This window comes from Panulirus ornatus, chromosome 6 (assembly GCF_036320965.1).
Source record: "Panulirus ornatus isolate Po-2019 chromosome 6, ASM3632096v1, whole genome shotgun sequence".
NCBI lineage: Eukaryota > Metazoa > Arthropoda > Malacostraca > Decapoda > Palinuridae > Panulirus > Panulirus ornatus.
The window spans coordinates 54293209-54309350 of record NC_092229.1 but is presented as its reverse complement, the minus strand read 5'-3'; the positions used below and the strand labels follow the sequence as shown (position 1 = coordinate 54309350).

The following is a 16142-nucleotide window of genomic DNA, read 5'->3' as shown; positions in this document are numbered from 1 at the left end:
GGAGGTGAGTTTGAATGGTGAGAGGCTGGAGGAAGTGAAGTGTTTTAGATATCTGGGAGTGGATCTGTCAGCGGATGGAACCATGGAAGCGGAAGTGGATCATAGGGTGGGGGAGGGGGCGAAAATTTTGGGAGCCTTGAAAAATGTGTGGAAGTCGAGAACATTATCCCGGAAAGCAAAAATGGGTATGTTTGAAGGAATAGTAGTTCCAACAATGTTGTATGGTTGCGAGGCGTGGGCTATGGATAGAGTTGTGCGCAGGAGGATGGATGTGCTGGAAATGAGATGTTTGAGGACAATGTGTGGTGTGAGGTGGTTTGATCGAGTAAGCAACGTAAGGGTAAGAGAGATGTGTGGAAATAAAAAGAGCGTGGTTGAGAGAGCAGAAGAGGGTGTTTTGAAATGGTTTGGGCACATGGAGAGAATGAGTGAGGAAAGATTGACCAAGAGGATATATGTGTCGGAGGTGGAGGGAACGAGGAGAAGAGGGAGACCAAATTGGAGGTGGAAAGATGGAGTGAAAAGGATTTTGTGTGATCGGGGCCTGAACATGCAGGAGGGTGAAAGGAGGGCAAGGAATAGAGTGAATTGGAGCGATGTGGTATACAGGGGTTGACGTGCTGTCAGTGGATTGAATCAAGGCATGTGAAGCGTCTGGGGTAAACCATGGAAGGCTGTGTAGGTATGTATATTTGCGTGTGTGGACGTGTGTATGTACATGTGTATGGGGGGGGTTGGGCCATTTCTTTCGTCTGTTTCCTTGCGCTACCTCGCAAACGCGGGAGACAGCGACAAAGTATAAAAAAAAAAAAAAAAAAAAAAAAAAAAACTTATAAAAACTGTTAAACTTCCTCTGAATATGGTGATAAATAAACTTTCCATAGAAGATTTTCATGAATAATACCTTACTTTTTTGTATAGGGCTCGACCAAGAGTCCAACATTATCCCAAGATTCCGCTAGAGATGTAGGAGCCAGACTGTTGAGTTGCTTTACAACCTCAGTAAGATGCATGCTGCAATGAGTAAATAAAAGTCAATAGGCACATGGATTAATTCCAACAAACTTTTTTTTTTTTTTTTTTTTTTTTTGCTTTGTCGCTGTCTCCCGCATTTGCGAGGTAGCGCAAGGAAACAGACGAAAGAAACGGCCCAACCCATCCCCATACACATGTATATACATACGTCCACACACGCAAATATACATACCTACACAGCTTTCCATGGTTTACCCCAGACGCCTCACATGCCTTGATTCAATCCACTGACAGCACGCCAACCCCGGTATACCACATCGCTCCAATTCACTCTATTCCTTGCCCTCCTTTCACCCTCCTGCATGTTCAGGCCCCGATCACACAAAATCTTTTTCACTCCATCTTTCCACCTCCAATTTGGTCTCCCTCTTCTCCTCGTTCCCTCCACCTCCGACACATATATCCTCTTGGTCAATCTTTCCTCACTCATTCTCTCCATGTGACCAAACCATTTCAAAACACCCTCTTCTGCTCTCTCAACCACGCTCTTTTTATTTCCACACATCTCTCTTACCCCTACGTTACTTACTCGATCAAACCACCTCACACCACACATTGTCCTCAAGCATCTCATTTCCAGCACATCCATCCTCCTGCGCACAACTCTATCCATAGTCCACGCCTCGCAACCATACAACATTGTTGGAACCACTATTCCTTCAAACATACCCATTTTTGCTTTCCGAGATAATGTTCTCGACTTCCACACATTCTTCAAGGCTCCCAGAATTTTCGCCCCCTTCCCCACCCTATGATCCACTTCCGCTTCCATGTTTCCATCCGCTGCCAGATCCACTCCCAGATATCTAAAACACTTCACTTCCTCCAGTTTTTCTCCATTCAAACTTACCTCCCAATTGACTTGACCCTCAACCCTATTGTACCTAATAACCTTGCTCTTATTCACATTTACTCTTAACTTTCTTCTTTCACACACTTTACCAAACTCAGTCACCAGCTTCTGCAGTTTCTCACATGAATCAGCCACCAGCGCTGTATCATCAGCGAACAACAACTGACTCACTTCCCAAGCTCTCTCATCCCCAACAGACTTCATCCTTGCCCCTCTTTCCAAAACTCTTGCATTCACCTCCCTAACAACCCCATCCATAAACAAATTAAACAACCATGGAGACATCACACACCCCTGCCGCAAACCTACATTCACTGAGAACCAATCACTTTCCTCTCTTCCTACACGTACACATGCCTTACATCCTCGATAAAAACTTTTCACTGCTTCTAACAACTTGCCTCCCACACCATATATTCTTAATACCTTCCACAGAGCATCTCTATCAACTCTATCATATGCCTTCTCCAGATCCATAAATGCTACATACAAATCCATTTGCTTTTCTAAGTATTTCTCACATACATTCTTCAAAGCAAACACCTGATCCACATATCCTCTACCACTTCTGAAACCACACTGCTCTTCCCCAATCTGATGCTCTGTACATGCCTTCACCCTCTCAATCAATACCCTCCCATACAATTTGCCAGGAATACTCAACAAACTTATAACTCTGTAATTTGAGCACTCACTCTTATCCCCTTTGCCTTTGTACAATGGCACTATGCACACATTCCGCCAATCCTCAGGCACCTCACCATGAGTCATACATACATTAAATAACCTTACCAACCAGTCAACAATACAGTCACCCCCTTTTTTTATAAATTCCACTGCAATACCATCCAAACCTGCTGCCTTGCCGGCTTTCATCTTCCACAAAGCTTTCACTACCTCTTCTCTGTTTACCAAATCATTTTCCCTAACCCTTGCACTTTGCACACCACCTCGACCAAAACACCCTATATCTGCCACTCTATCATCAAACACATTCAACAAACCTTCAAAATACTCACTCCATCTCCTTCTCACATCACCACTACTTGTTATCACCTCCCCATTTGCGCCCTTCACTGAAGTTCCCATTTGCTCCCTTGTCTTACGCACTTTACCTCCTTCCAGAACATCTTTTTATTCTCCCTAAAATTTAATGATACTCTCTCACCCCAACTCTCATTTGCCCTTTTTTTCACCTCTTGCACCTTTCTCTTGACCTCCTGTCTCTTTCTTTTATACGTCTCCCACTCAATTTCATTCTTTCCCTGCAAAAATCGTCCAAATGCCTCTCTCTTCTCTTTCACTAATACTCTTACTTCTTCATCCCACCACTCACTACCCTTTCTAATCAACCCACCTCCCACTCTTCTCATGCCACAAGCATCTTTTGCGCAATCCATCACTGATTCCCTAAATACATCCCATTCCTCCCCCACTCCCCTTACTTCCATTGTTCTCACCTTTTTCCATTCTATACTCAGTCTCTCCTGGTACTTCCTCACACAAGTCTCCTTCCCAAGCTCACTTACTCTCACCACCCTCTTCACCCCAACATTCACTCTTCTTTTCTGGAAACCCATACAAATCTTCACCTTAGCCTCCACAACAAACTACTTCATATAAAGCTATCAAAATTTTTTTTGTCTCATCAAAAAGGCATTCTTACTGAAATATGATCCTCATAATTTCATTATTAAAAAGATTGAATAGCATTTGCACATGATTATTTCATGGATTCACTCAACAGCCCACATCCTGAGAAACTATCCATATTTTTTTCACTCATGCACACAGGACAACTTAAATTTTGATTAATCTAACTTAAGTAATTACATACCATTTCCTAAAGAGTAAACAACCCTCTTTTAACCTTATTTCATTGAGGATTAACCATTACCCTTAAATTCTGTTGGACTAATCAGAACAAAATAGTGCTTCAAACATGAATGAGATCATCCAAACTCCAAGCAAGGTTTACAACTGAGTATAACTTGCAAAAAAATGTGAAGAAAGGATAAAATATGCACATTATGCATTTCTAAAAAATGTTACTTACTGCTTAAATCATCTACATATGCAACATGTTAAGTGATCTACTCTTTCATTCATACTTAAGAAAAAGTCACAAATTAAATTTGGCATAAATCTGAACAGCAAGACTCAAAATTTCCCCATATTCTTCATCAGAAGAAATACTATCAGTTCAGCAGCCAAGAGTACCAACTCATTTTTGTGATAAGTGTAAACTACTAATACTGTATTATATCTTGTGATCTATGTGAACTACAAATATTGTATTATATTATGTAATGAGTGTGAACTACTAATGCTGTATTATATTTTGTAAAGTGTGTGAACTACTAATACTATAACATATCTTGTAACGTGTACAAACTACTAACACTGTATTATATTTTGCAGCTTCCTTTGATGATGCAACAATTACATTAACAAAATGCAAATCTAAACACAAACCTGGGTACAAGACACACCAGATAAGCAATTTCATAAATGTATATTTTTATGCATCAACTGTGTACAGTGTGTCGTGTCTAATCTACTGTAATCTTAAAGTGAGCTGCTTTAATTATTCGTTCATCTATGCCTAAATATCTTTTGTCTAGATGTCTAGATATCTTTTGTGTTCTAAAAGAAATCCTGATAATGAGATTAAACCCCTTAATGGGTATATCACCAAATCTAAACAAAAGAAAATGTCAAAACACATCTATATATCTAATATACTGCATGAACATACCTGAAGATAGCTCAGGACAAAGCATTAGCTGAAGTTATATCTCATGTCAAATCAAGACACAGAATCTTTTGGAAACCTAAGAGAGACTTCTTAAAGCACTAACTCTTACAAATGATTTCTTTCTCATTACTTTAATTACTTACAAGATTTATATGATACTCAAGGAATGTCTCATTTTTTGGCCAATGCCCACTCAGAAAAAAAATGAAAATGCTGGGGGCCTATATTAATTATCTTTGGATTATCTACTTCAAGATATGCCATAAGCATCTGATTGTGCTGGTAAGAAAATATGAAAGACGTAGGTGTTACTGCAAGCAGTAACACCACAAGTGAGAAGTCCCCTTTAATGAAGCCATACCATCATCAGCGGTCATAAAAGGGTAAAGTATTGCTGAAGACCTTCTCACCCAAAAGAAACCTACCTTTCCATGCTCCTGTGTGGAATGCAACCATCAAGCTTTAGAGGCTGTTCTATGATTAAATAATAATATGAATATGAATGAATGATGCACTGACCTATAATGTCTGAATTGAAGATATTTCCCAACAGACTGACGCAGACTACTGACAAGGTTCATGTAAAGATGCAGAGTTCCTCAAACGACCTATAAGCAGACATCAGTTTTACCCATATAATTTTGACAGCATCATAAATTCTTACAAATTAGCCTGTGGATATGACCTGAGGCAATTTCTATCAATCTTACTATATCAGGGAAATAATAGGCTCCTTTGGAGAGAGAAGTTCCACTCTGAGATAGTACTCCTTTAGTCCACTGGCAACGTTACAACTTCACCAAAGATTAGTTTTCATTCGCAGTATGACCTCATGCAAGCGGAGTCCAGTAACATGATCAAGAAGGAAAATCTCTTTATTCAGTCATAAGGAAGACATTGAAGAATATGTGAAATGACACTGCCACCTGTCAATATTTTTTCCTTCAAAAATCAAAGGCTATCTTCATTGCACCAATATCTTTACTACATCCTTCTGTTTCTAAAAGAAGGGCTATAGAAATTATCTTGCAGACTCAAAGCTTTCTCCCATCAGTACTAAGTAGAATTCTTCATTTGACCACTCTCAATACAATACTGAACTTAACTCATACCTAGTGGAAGGACTTGGAAATAATTTGTAAATTACAAAGTTAACAAATGATAATGAAGTATACATAAATAATGGTGGAAACAAATCATGAAAGCCCACAGAAATTTTTGGTGAGTTTTTGATTGATATTCTTTCTAGTATTGTTACTGCGGAAGACTAAATGTACATTAAAGAATTTAAGCAACCTGGGAAGTAATGTAAAATTATCACTAAAAGGGAGAACTAAAAGATTCTTGGTATCAAGGGGAGGTTTGGGTTTAACTCCATAAAATAATTTCTTTGCCAACTTAAGGAATTTATCAATGAAAGGTCTAGGATACTTTAGTTGGCAAAGAAATCTTATTTTAGAGTTAAACTCAAACCTCCCCTAGATACCAAGAATCTTTTTTTTTTTTTTCTTTTTGCCGCTGTCTCCCGCGTTTGCGAGGTAGCGCAAGGAAACAGATGAAAGAAATGGCCCAACCCACCCCCATACACATGTATATACATACGTCCACACACGCAAATATACATACCTACACAGCTTTCCATGGTTTACCCCAGACGCCTCACACGCCCTGATTCAATCCACTGACAGCACGTCAACCCCGGTATACCACATCGATCCAATTCACTCTATTCCTTGCCCTCCTTTCACCCTCCTGCATGTTCAGGCCCCGATTACACAAAATCTTTTTCACTCCATTTTTCCACCTCCAATTTGGTCTCCCACTTCTCCTCGTTCCCTCCACCTCCGACACATATATCCTCTTGGTCAATCTTTCCTCACTCATTCTCTCCATGTGACCAAACCATTTCAAAACACCCTCTTCTGCTCTCTCAACCACGCTCTTTTCATTTCCACACATCTCTCTTACCCCTACGTTACTTACTCTATCAAACCACCTCACACCACACATTGTCCTCAAACATCTCATTTCCAGCACATCCATCCTCCTGCGCACAACTCTATCCATAGCCCATGCCTCGCAACCATACAACATTGTTGGAACCACTATTCCTTCAAACATACCCATTTTTGCTTTCCGAGATAATGTTCTCGACTTCCACACATTCTTCAAGGCTCCCAGAATTTTCGCCCCCTCCCCCACCCTATGATCCACTTCCACTTCCATGGTTCCATCCACTGCCAGATCCACTCCCAGATATCTAAAACACTTCACTTCCTCCAGTTTTTCTCCATTCAAACTTACCTCCCAATTGACTTGACCCTCAACCCTACTGTACCTAATAACCTTGCTCTTTTTCACATTTACTCTTAACTTTCTTCTTTCACACACTTTACCAAACTCAGTCACCAGCTTCTGCAGTTTCTTACATGAATCAGCCACCCGCGCTGTATCATCAGCGAACAACTGACTCACTTCCCAAGCTCTCTCATCCCCAACAGACTTCATACTTGCCCCTCTTTCCAAAACTCTTGCATTCACCTCCCTAACAACCCCATCCATAAACAAATTAAACAACCATGGAGACATCACACACCCCTGCCGCAAACCTACATTCACTGAGAACCAATCACTTTCCTCTCTTCCTACACGTGCACATGCCTTACATCCTCGATAAAAACTTTTCACTGCTTCTAACAACTTGCCTCCCACACCATATATTCTTAATACCTTCCACAGAGCATCTCTATCAACTCTATCATATGCCTTCTCCAGATCCATAAATGCTACATACAAATCCATTTGCTTTTCTAAGTATTTCTCACATACATTCTTCAAAGCAAACACCTGATCCACACATCCTCTACCACTTCTGAAACCACACTGCTCTTCCCCAGTCTGATGCTCTGTACATGCCTTCACCCTCTCAATCAATACCCTCCCATATAATTTACCAGGAATACTCAACAAACTTATACCTCTGTAATTTGAGCACTCACTCTTATCCCCTTTGCCTTTGTACAATGGCACTATGCACGCATTCCGCCAATCCTCAGGCACCTCACCATGAGTCATACATACATTAAATAACCTTACCAACCAGTCAATAATACAGTCACCCCCTTTTTTAATAAATTCCACTGCAATACCATCCAAACCTGCTGCCTTGCCGGCTTTCATCTTCCGCAAAGCTTTCACTACCTCTTCTCTGTTTACCAAATCATTTACCCTAACCCTCTCACTTTGCACACCACCTCGACCAAAACACCCTATATCTGCCACTCTATCATCAAACACATTCAACAAACCTTCAAAATACTCACTCCATCTCCTTCTCACATCACCACTACTTGTTATCACCTCCCCATTCGTGCCCTTCACTAAAGTTCCCATTTGCTCCCTTGTCTTACACACTTTATTTACCTCCTTCCAGAACATCTTTTTATTCTCCCTAAAATCTAATGATACTCTTTCACCCCAACTCTCATTTGCCCTCTTTTTCACCTCTTGCACCTTTCTCTTGACCTCCTGTCTCTTTCTTTTATACATCTCCCACTCAATTGCATTTTTTCCCTGCAAAAATCGTCCAAATGCCTCTCTCTTCTCTTTCACTAATACTCTTACTTCTTCATCCCACCACTCACTACCCTTTCTAATCAACCCACCTCCCACTCTTCTCATGCCACAAGCATCTTTTGCGCAATCCATCACCGATTCCCTAAATACATCCCATTCCTCCCCCACTCCCCTTACTTCCATTGTTCTCACCTTTTTCCATACTGTACTCAGTCTCTCCTGGTACTTCCTCACACAAGTCTCCTTCCCAAGCTCACTTACTTTCACCACCCTCTTCACCCCAACATTCACTCTTCTTTTCTGAAAACCCATACAAATCTTCACCTTAGCCTCCACAAGATAATGATCAGACATCCCTCCAGTTGCACCTCTAAGCACATTAACATCCAAAAGTCTCTCTTTTGCGTGCCTGTCAATTAACACGTAATCCAATAACGCTCTCTGGCCTTCTCTCCTACTTACATACGTATACTTATGTATATCTCGCTTTTTAAACCAGGTATTCCCAATCACCAGTCCTTTTTCAGCACATAAATCTACAAGCTCTTCACCATTTCCATTTACAACACTGAATACCCCATGTATACCAATTATTCCCTCAACTGCCACATTACTCACCTTTGCATTCAAATCACCCATCACTATAACCCGGTCTCGTGCATCAAAACCACTAACACACTCATTCAGCTGCTCCCAAAACACTTGCCTCTCATGATCTTTCTTCTCATGCCCAGGTGCATATGCACCAATAATCACCCATCTCTCTCCATCAACTTTCAGTTTTATCCATATTAATCGAGAATTTACTTTCTTACATTCTATCACATACTCCCACAACTCCTGTTTCATGAGTACTGCTACTCCTTCCCTTGCTCTTGTCCTCACACTAACCCCTGACTTTACTCACAAGACATTCCCAAACCACTCTTCCCCTTTACCCTTGAGCTTCGTTTCACTCAGAGCCAAAACATCCAGGTTCCTTTCTTCAAACATACTACCTATCTCTCCTTTTTTCACATCTTGGTTACATCCACACACATTTAGACACCCCAGTCTGAGCCTTCGAGGAGGATGAGCACTCCCCGCGTGACTCCTTCTTCTGTTTCCCATTTTAGAAAGTTAAAAAAATACAAGGAGGGGAGGATTTCTGGCCCCCCGCTCCCGTCCACTCTAGTCGCCTTCTACGACTGGTCCTATACTCACTTATGAAAAGTTCTCTTTCATTTAATGGCTAATCAACATTACCAGAGCACATCACTGAACCTTTCCATAGTTTCTGCAAGAGATCAACCATGCAAGGACTAACTATTATGATACTGCCTTTCCTCAGCCAATGAGGTTATGGAATTCTCTTACTTCTTTCATCTTTCCCTCTTCCTATAATCTTTCTACTTTTAAGAGTCAGCTCTTCAAACACCTGAGGAGCTCTAAGAAATGTCTTAATTCCTTTCCTAATAGTTTTCCTTTTCACATGAGATGGCCATACTATTATATTTGCTACAAAAAAAATGCAGTATATGTGTAAAATGAAGGCTAAACTCTAGATTTGGCAGTGTTAAATACCGTCAGCAACACCATGACATTTCATTACGAAGATCAAAAATCTTATCAGACTAAAAAACCTAATTCTAATATATCACAACAAAAACTGAGAAGGATTTGCAAATAAATATTCATATACAATAATCTTTTTATTAACTAAACCCCTTAAATTGACACGTAAACTCTCATTAATGAGTAAACTTTGAAAAATAAATGAACATCTCACCTCCACACTGACACTACAAAACAAAAGAAACTAAGAAATTATGATATAAATATTCAAATTCCAGTAATATACCGCAATTAGGAGCAATAAATATATCTAATTTACTATTAAACATAATTCACATGAGCAAAGAAGAAAAGAACAACACAAGAGAAAGAATACAGTACAAGGAATTTTGATAAACCAAAAGTTTCCTTCAACTCTGCCTCCAAATCTAAACTTTCAGAATATACCTGAAAAGTCCCACAGTTTAATAGTTCCATCATCACTACCAGATGCTAATAATCCTGCCACTGTCGGGTTCCAAGAAACAGTGTTCACATCCTCTGAGTGTGCCTCCGGTATATTCAAAATAAGATCAAATGTAGGAGCATTCTTATCTGAACCAGGCTGCTCTTTGAAAATACGAATGGCATCATCTCCACATGATGTGACAATAGCTTCAGTAAGAGGGCACCATGAAATGTCATAGATGCAACGATTGTGATAACCAGATATGGTACACACACACTTCCAAACAGGATCTTTTTCTGGTGTAATAATTCCTTCACTGTTTCCTGGTTGATATTCCTGCCATATTTTCACAGTGCAATCATCAGAACATGAAGCTAAGCGGTGTCCAGAAGCATCAAAAGAAAGACTCCAAACAGTTGATTCATGTCCATTTAAAGTGCATGACACAGCCCAGTCATCACTATCCTCCTTATACAGTTTGATGCTATTGTCATAAGAAGCTGAAGCAAGAAGTTCAGCATTAGGATGAAAAATTACTTTTTTCACATCTTGAGTGTGAGATGGCATCACTGACAGACACTCAAATTCTTCATCCTCACCAACCTCCCAAACCCACACCGATTTGTCCCTTGAGCAGGTGGCTAAGAGTGATCCTGATGATGACCATGTAACGCACTTCACCTCGTTTTCATGGCCCTCTAAAGTTGCAATACATTCGATGTCTTTAGTTTTACAGTCCCAGATATTGATTGTGGCATCAAAACTGGCCGAGGCCATATAGTTACCACATGGAGACCAGGCCACACATCTTACAGTACGTGTGTGGGCCTCACTAAGGACATTCTTGCAAACCCATGCATCCCCTTCCTTTGTCCAAAGACGAATAGAACGATCAGAGCCACAAGAGGTGAGGATTGTGCCTTGAGGGTTCCACGAAACATTCCATACTCGATCCTTGTGGCCAGTCAATGTTGCCAGAGCAGTGGCCATCCTTCCTTCCCTGCAGTCTGGAAGAAGAAACAATCTATCATGTGGACTTGCATTACTGCCCAAGCCAGCAATGACAGTAAGAGATACCAGCAGCCAATTCATAATTCTAAAGTAGTATAGTCCATTCTGTTCACAAAATATGACATGGACAATAACTGCAAAAAATCAACAGTATAACTGGTGGAATGCAGTGTATATCATGAATGCAAACATCTTACAGAAGTATAATAATCCCCCTACTTTTCACGGAGCCATTTTGTAGATTGAAGGTATAATGGCCTTAGAAAGATTGCCTACAAACAAATGCTGTTACACACTTAAATTCTGTATCAAACACCTAAGAAAGATGCCAATTATACGTAAATTCTCAGACCTCAGCAATGTAGAATACATTATCAGCATACTTTAATTAAGATTTCCAGCAATGAAATTAAACATAACAGTGTTTGTGCAAACATGATAGACGTGAAGAATTTTACACTGTGCTGGTGTAGAATTACATGCAAATAAATGCAATATTTTTTCAAAATGTCCATGATTATAAGGTTACAGCTGCAATCATAACAGTAAATGTGGGAACTCTTGCAGACTCAGTCAACCACTGCTTAACAATGACAGATTGCATTATGTAAAAACTGTAATGCAACATCATCAAACACAACCATCATTCAACAAGATACAAACAACCCACTAGTCAAAGGTCTATCATCCACTTTCTGGTCACTAAAATCCAACTAAAGCCTAAAAAGTATAAATACAATATTGATAATACAGTTATGAAACAACAGGATAAAGTAAAAAATATATGTACACTTATGGATTCAATACTATGCAGAATATATATAACAAATACATATATATAGCTTTCATACTTGATCACCATTTCCCGCATTAGTAAGGTAGCACCAGGAGGAGACGATGAAAGGCTGAATCTGCTCTCATCCATTCTATAGCTCTCATGTGTAATGCACCAAAACCACAGCTGCCTATCTGAAACCAGGCCCCACACACCTTTCCACATTTTTACCCAGACACTTCACATGCCCTGGTTCAGTCTACTGAAACACTGACAGAACGTCAACCCCTGAACACCACAACATTCCAATTCACTCTATCCCTTGCATGCCTTTCACCCTCCTACATATTCAGGCCCTGACTACTCAAAATGTTTTTCACTTCATCCATCTCCAATATGGTCTCATTCCCTCCACTTCTGACACATTCACTTTGTCAACCTTTCCTCACTCATTCTCTCCCTCTGTTCAAACTATTTCAACACAACTTCTTCAACTCTCTAAACCACACTCATTCTATCAACACACCTCCTCTCTTCCCCTTTCATTACTTACCTGATCAAACAACCTCGCACAACATGTTGTTCTCAAACATTTCCTTTCCAACACTTCCACCCTTCTGTGTACAGCCTTAACTGTAGCACATGCCTCGCATTCATATCATATTGTTGTGACTATCATACCTTCAAACGTACCCATTCTTGCCCTCCCAGATAACGATCTCTCTTTCCACACATTCTTCATTGCTCCTAGAACTTATATATAAATAGCGCTACCTTGCACGCATGCAGAGGGAGGGGGGTGTCATTTCATGCGGTGGGGTGACGGTGGGAATGGATGAGGGCAGCATGTATGAATATGTACATGTGTATGTATGTATAAGTCTGTGTATGTATATGTATGTATACGTTAAATTGTATAGGTATGTATATGTGCGTGTGTGGGCATTTATGTATATACATGTGTATGTGGGAGGGTTGGGCCATTCTTTCGTCCATTTCCTTGCGCTACCTCGCTAACACGGGAGACAGCGACAAAGTATAATAAATAATATAAAAAAGATATATATATATATATATATATATATATATATATATATATATATATATATATATATATATATATCTTTCTTTTCTTTCTTTTAAACTATTCGCCATTTCCCGCATTAGCGAGGTAGCGTTTAGAACAGAGGACTGGGCCTTTTTTGGAACATCCTCACCTGGCCCCCTCTGTTCCTTCTTTTGGAAAATAAAAAAAAAAAACGAGAGGGGAGGATTTCTAGCCCCCTGCTCCCTCCCCTTTTAGTCGCCTTCTACAACATGCTGGGAATACGTGGGAAGTATTCTCAATCCCCTATCCCCAGGGATAATATATATATTTTTTTTTTCATACCATTCGCCATCTCCCGCGATAGCGAGGTAGCGTTAAGAACAGAGGACTGGGCCTTTGAGGGAATACCCTCACCTGGCCCCCTTCTCTGTTCTTTCTTTTGGGAAAAAAAAAAAAAAAAAGAGAGGGGAGGATTTCCAGCCCCCCGCTCCCCTCCCTTTTAGTCGCCTTCTACGACACGCAGGGAATACGTGAGAAGTATTCTTTCTCCCCTATCCCCAGGGATAATATATATATATATATATATATATATATATATATATATATATATTATCCCTGGGGATAGGGGATTAAGAGTACTTCCCACGTATTCCCTGCGTGTCATAGAAGGCGACTAAAAGGGGAGGGAGCGGGGGGCTGGAAATCCTCCCCTCTCGTTTTTTTTTTAATTTTCCAAAAGAAGGAACAGAGGGGGCCAGGTGAGGATATTCCAAAAAAGGCCCAGTCCTCTGTTCTTAACGCTACCTCGCTAACACGGGAAATGGTGAATAGTTTAAAAGAAAAAGAAAATATATATATATATATATATATATATATATATATATATATATATATGCTAATGCAGGAAATGGTGAATAGTATGAAAAAAAAAAAATATATATATATATATATATATATATATATATATATATATATATATGATATATATACATATATATATATCTTTCTTTTTCTTTTCTTTCAAACTATTCGCCATTTCCCGCATTAGCGAGGTAGCGTTAAGAACAGATGACTGGGCCTTTGAGGGACTACCCTCACCTGGCCCAATTCTCTGTTCCTTCTTTTGGAAAATAAAAAAAAAAAAAAATGAGAGGGGAGGATTTCCAGCCCCCCGCTCCCTCCCCTTTTAGTCGCCTTCTACGACACGCAGGGAATACGTGGGAAGTATTCTTGCTCCCCTATCCCCAGGGATATATATATATATATACATATATATATATATATATATATATATATATATATATATATATATATATATATATATAATCCCTGGGGATAGGGGAGAAAGAATACTTCCCACGTATTCCCTGCGTGTCGTAGAAGGCGACTAAAAGGGAAGGGAGCAGGGGGCTGGAAATCCTCCCCTCTCGTTTTTTTTTTAATTTTCCAAAAGAAGGAACAGAGAAGGGGGCCAGGTGAGGATATTCCCTCAAAGGCCCAGTCCTCTGTTCTTAACGCTACCTCGCCATCGCGGGAAATGGCGAATAGTATGAAAAAAAATATATATATATACATATATATATATATATATATATATATATATATATATATATATATATATATATATATATTATTCATTTTTATGAAGGTACAGATGAACTGTTGTAGAGCATGGCTAAGCATTATTTGCTCTCATCATGCTCTACAAGTTATTGTGTGACAAGAAAAAAGAATAAAAATTGTGTATGATGTCTTAATAAATAATAACATACACAACAATATTTATTCATGTTTATCAAGGCACACATTAACTTTTGTACTGCATGGTTATAGCATTATTTTCAATTCAATAATATCATAAGGCAACAGTAGTGAGGTTTATGTTTTGATATCAGGGAAAATGGGGGTTAATAAATGCCAAAATATGTAAAATACCCCAGAAAATCTAAAGAACCTACAAACACCTCACCTAACCTTACTAACAGCTATTATGCACAGGAGAATATACCATCATTAAACTGATCTACTGCAGAGGACTGCTTGTCTGTTATCTATTTGCTGACAATCCTCGTCAGTTGCACGATGGTCAATCAGGGGTATGACTGGTATATTTTAACTAGAACATTGAACACGAGATAAATCTCAACTGCCAAAGAGGTTTCTGGTGAGTGGGTTTTCACAACTTCTGTTGACTTTTACAAGTGTATCACCTACTTTTACAATATATATATACCCTATTTTCTCTAATATACATAACCCTCAAAACCACTGCTTTCGGTAATGGTTCAACAAAACATAATGCACCAAATTTCGATCCACTGTAAGTATGATATTTTAGAAACAGTAGCACTGCAGTCCAAGAGTCTCTCACTATGCATCAAAAAAAATATTTCTGTGGGATGGAAACTACAATTACCGCTATTATTTGGGCGGACATGAATTGTCATTTTTTTTGTTCAGCTTTGTAAGTTATATGTGCATTTAAAGAATTACTTTCCTAACAACGACATCGTAGCCATAAACATAAACAGCGTTCATGATGCTATAAACTAGACACTGTCACCTTGTATAACTGTGAAAAAAGAGGAAACAATTCGCATAATTACCAAGTCTTTTGGACAATCTTTACATACTTCATACATTCACAATTATCAAACTAAAATTTTTTTTAAATCAGGTAACCAAATCAAACTGATGACTGTCCATGTATGACAATCATCCCCACCTTTCTGAGTATTGTGTAAATCGTTGAAATTTGTTAACTGTGAGTCAGCTACTTGGCTTACCCTGCCGTCAACAATGAGGGACTACGTGTACAATATCTATCTATCTGAATATATATATATATATATATATATATATATATATATATATATATATATATATATATATATACATATATATATGTATATATATGTGTGTGTGTGTGTGTGTGTGTCTTTCCTGAGTTTAAATACATGTTAGAAAAGTCTTTGTTGAGATAGTGATTCTTCTGACAATAATAGAATAAATCTTTGCTCATATCATATCCACAAGACTATCTCGATATCTACATAAAAAAAAGTACTTGTGATTAATGATCGT

The 16142-nt window shown here is 39.0% G+C and overlaps 2 protein-coding genes across 5 annotated transcripts in view; both read right to left on the bottom strand.

Moving 5' to 3' along the window:
- LOC139749246 (NIF3-like protein 1) overlaps positions 1–15869 on the bottom strand; it is a 30377-nt gene extending 14508 nt beyond the window's left edge. For 2 of the 4 annotated variants that reach the window (XM_071662973.1, XM_071662974.1), the window contains exons 1-3: positions 15784–15869; positions 5166–5254; positions 910–1014 (exon numbers count right to left, since the gene is read on the bottom strand). In XM_071662973.1, coding sequence (XP_071519074.1) covers positions 910–1014; positions 5166–5227 — 167 coding nt within the window. In that variant the 5' untranslated portion in view covers positions 5228–5254; positions 15784–15869. Of the gene's footprint in view, positions 1–904; positions 1015–5165; positions 5255–15783 lie in introns of those variants that run through there. The other 2 variants (XM_071662975.1, XM_071662977.1) reach the window with 2 other exon arrangements.
- Positions 9901–15685, bottom strand: Ciao1 (cytosolic iron-sulfur assembly component 1). The gene is made up of 2 exons (XM_071662978.1): positions 15665–15685; positions 9901–11231 (listed from the first exon to the last, which is right to left on the bottom strand). The coding sequence occupies exon 2, from the start codon at positions 11212–11214 to the stop codon at positions 10213–10215; it is 1002 nt and encodes a 333-aa protein (XP_071519079.1). The 5' UTR covers positions 11215–11231; positions 15665–15685; the 3' UTR covers positions 9901–10212.
- Positions 15870–16142: the final 273 nt, after the last annotated feature.

Excerpts from the sequence above, each read along its gene's own strand:
- Ciao1 (XM_071662978.1), bottom strand. The coding sequence starts at position 11,214 with ATGGCCACTGCTCTGGCAACATTGACTGGCCACAAGGATCGAGTATGG.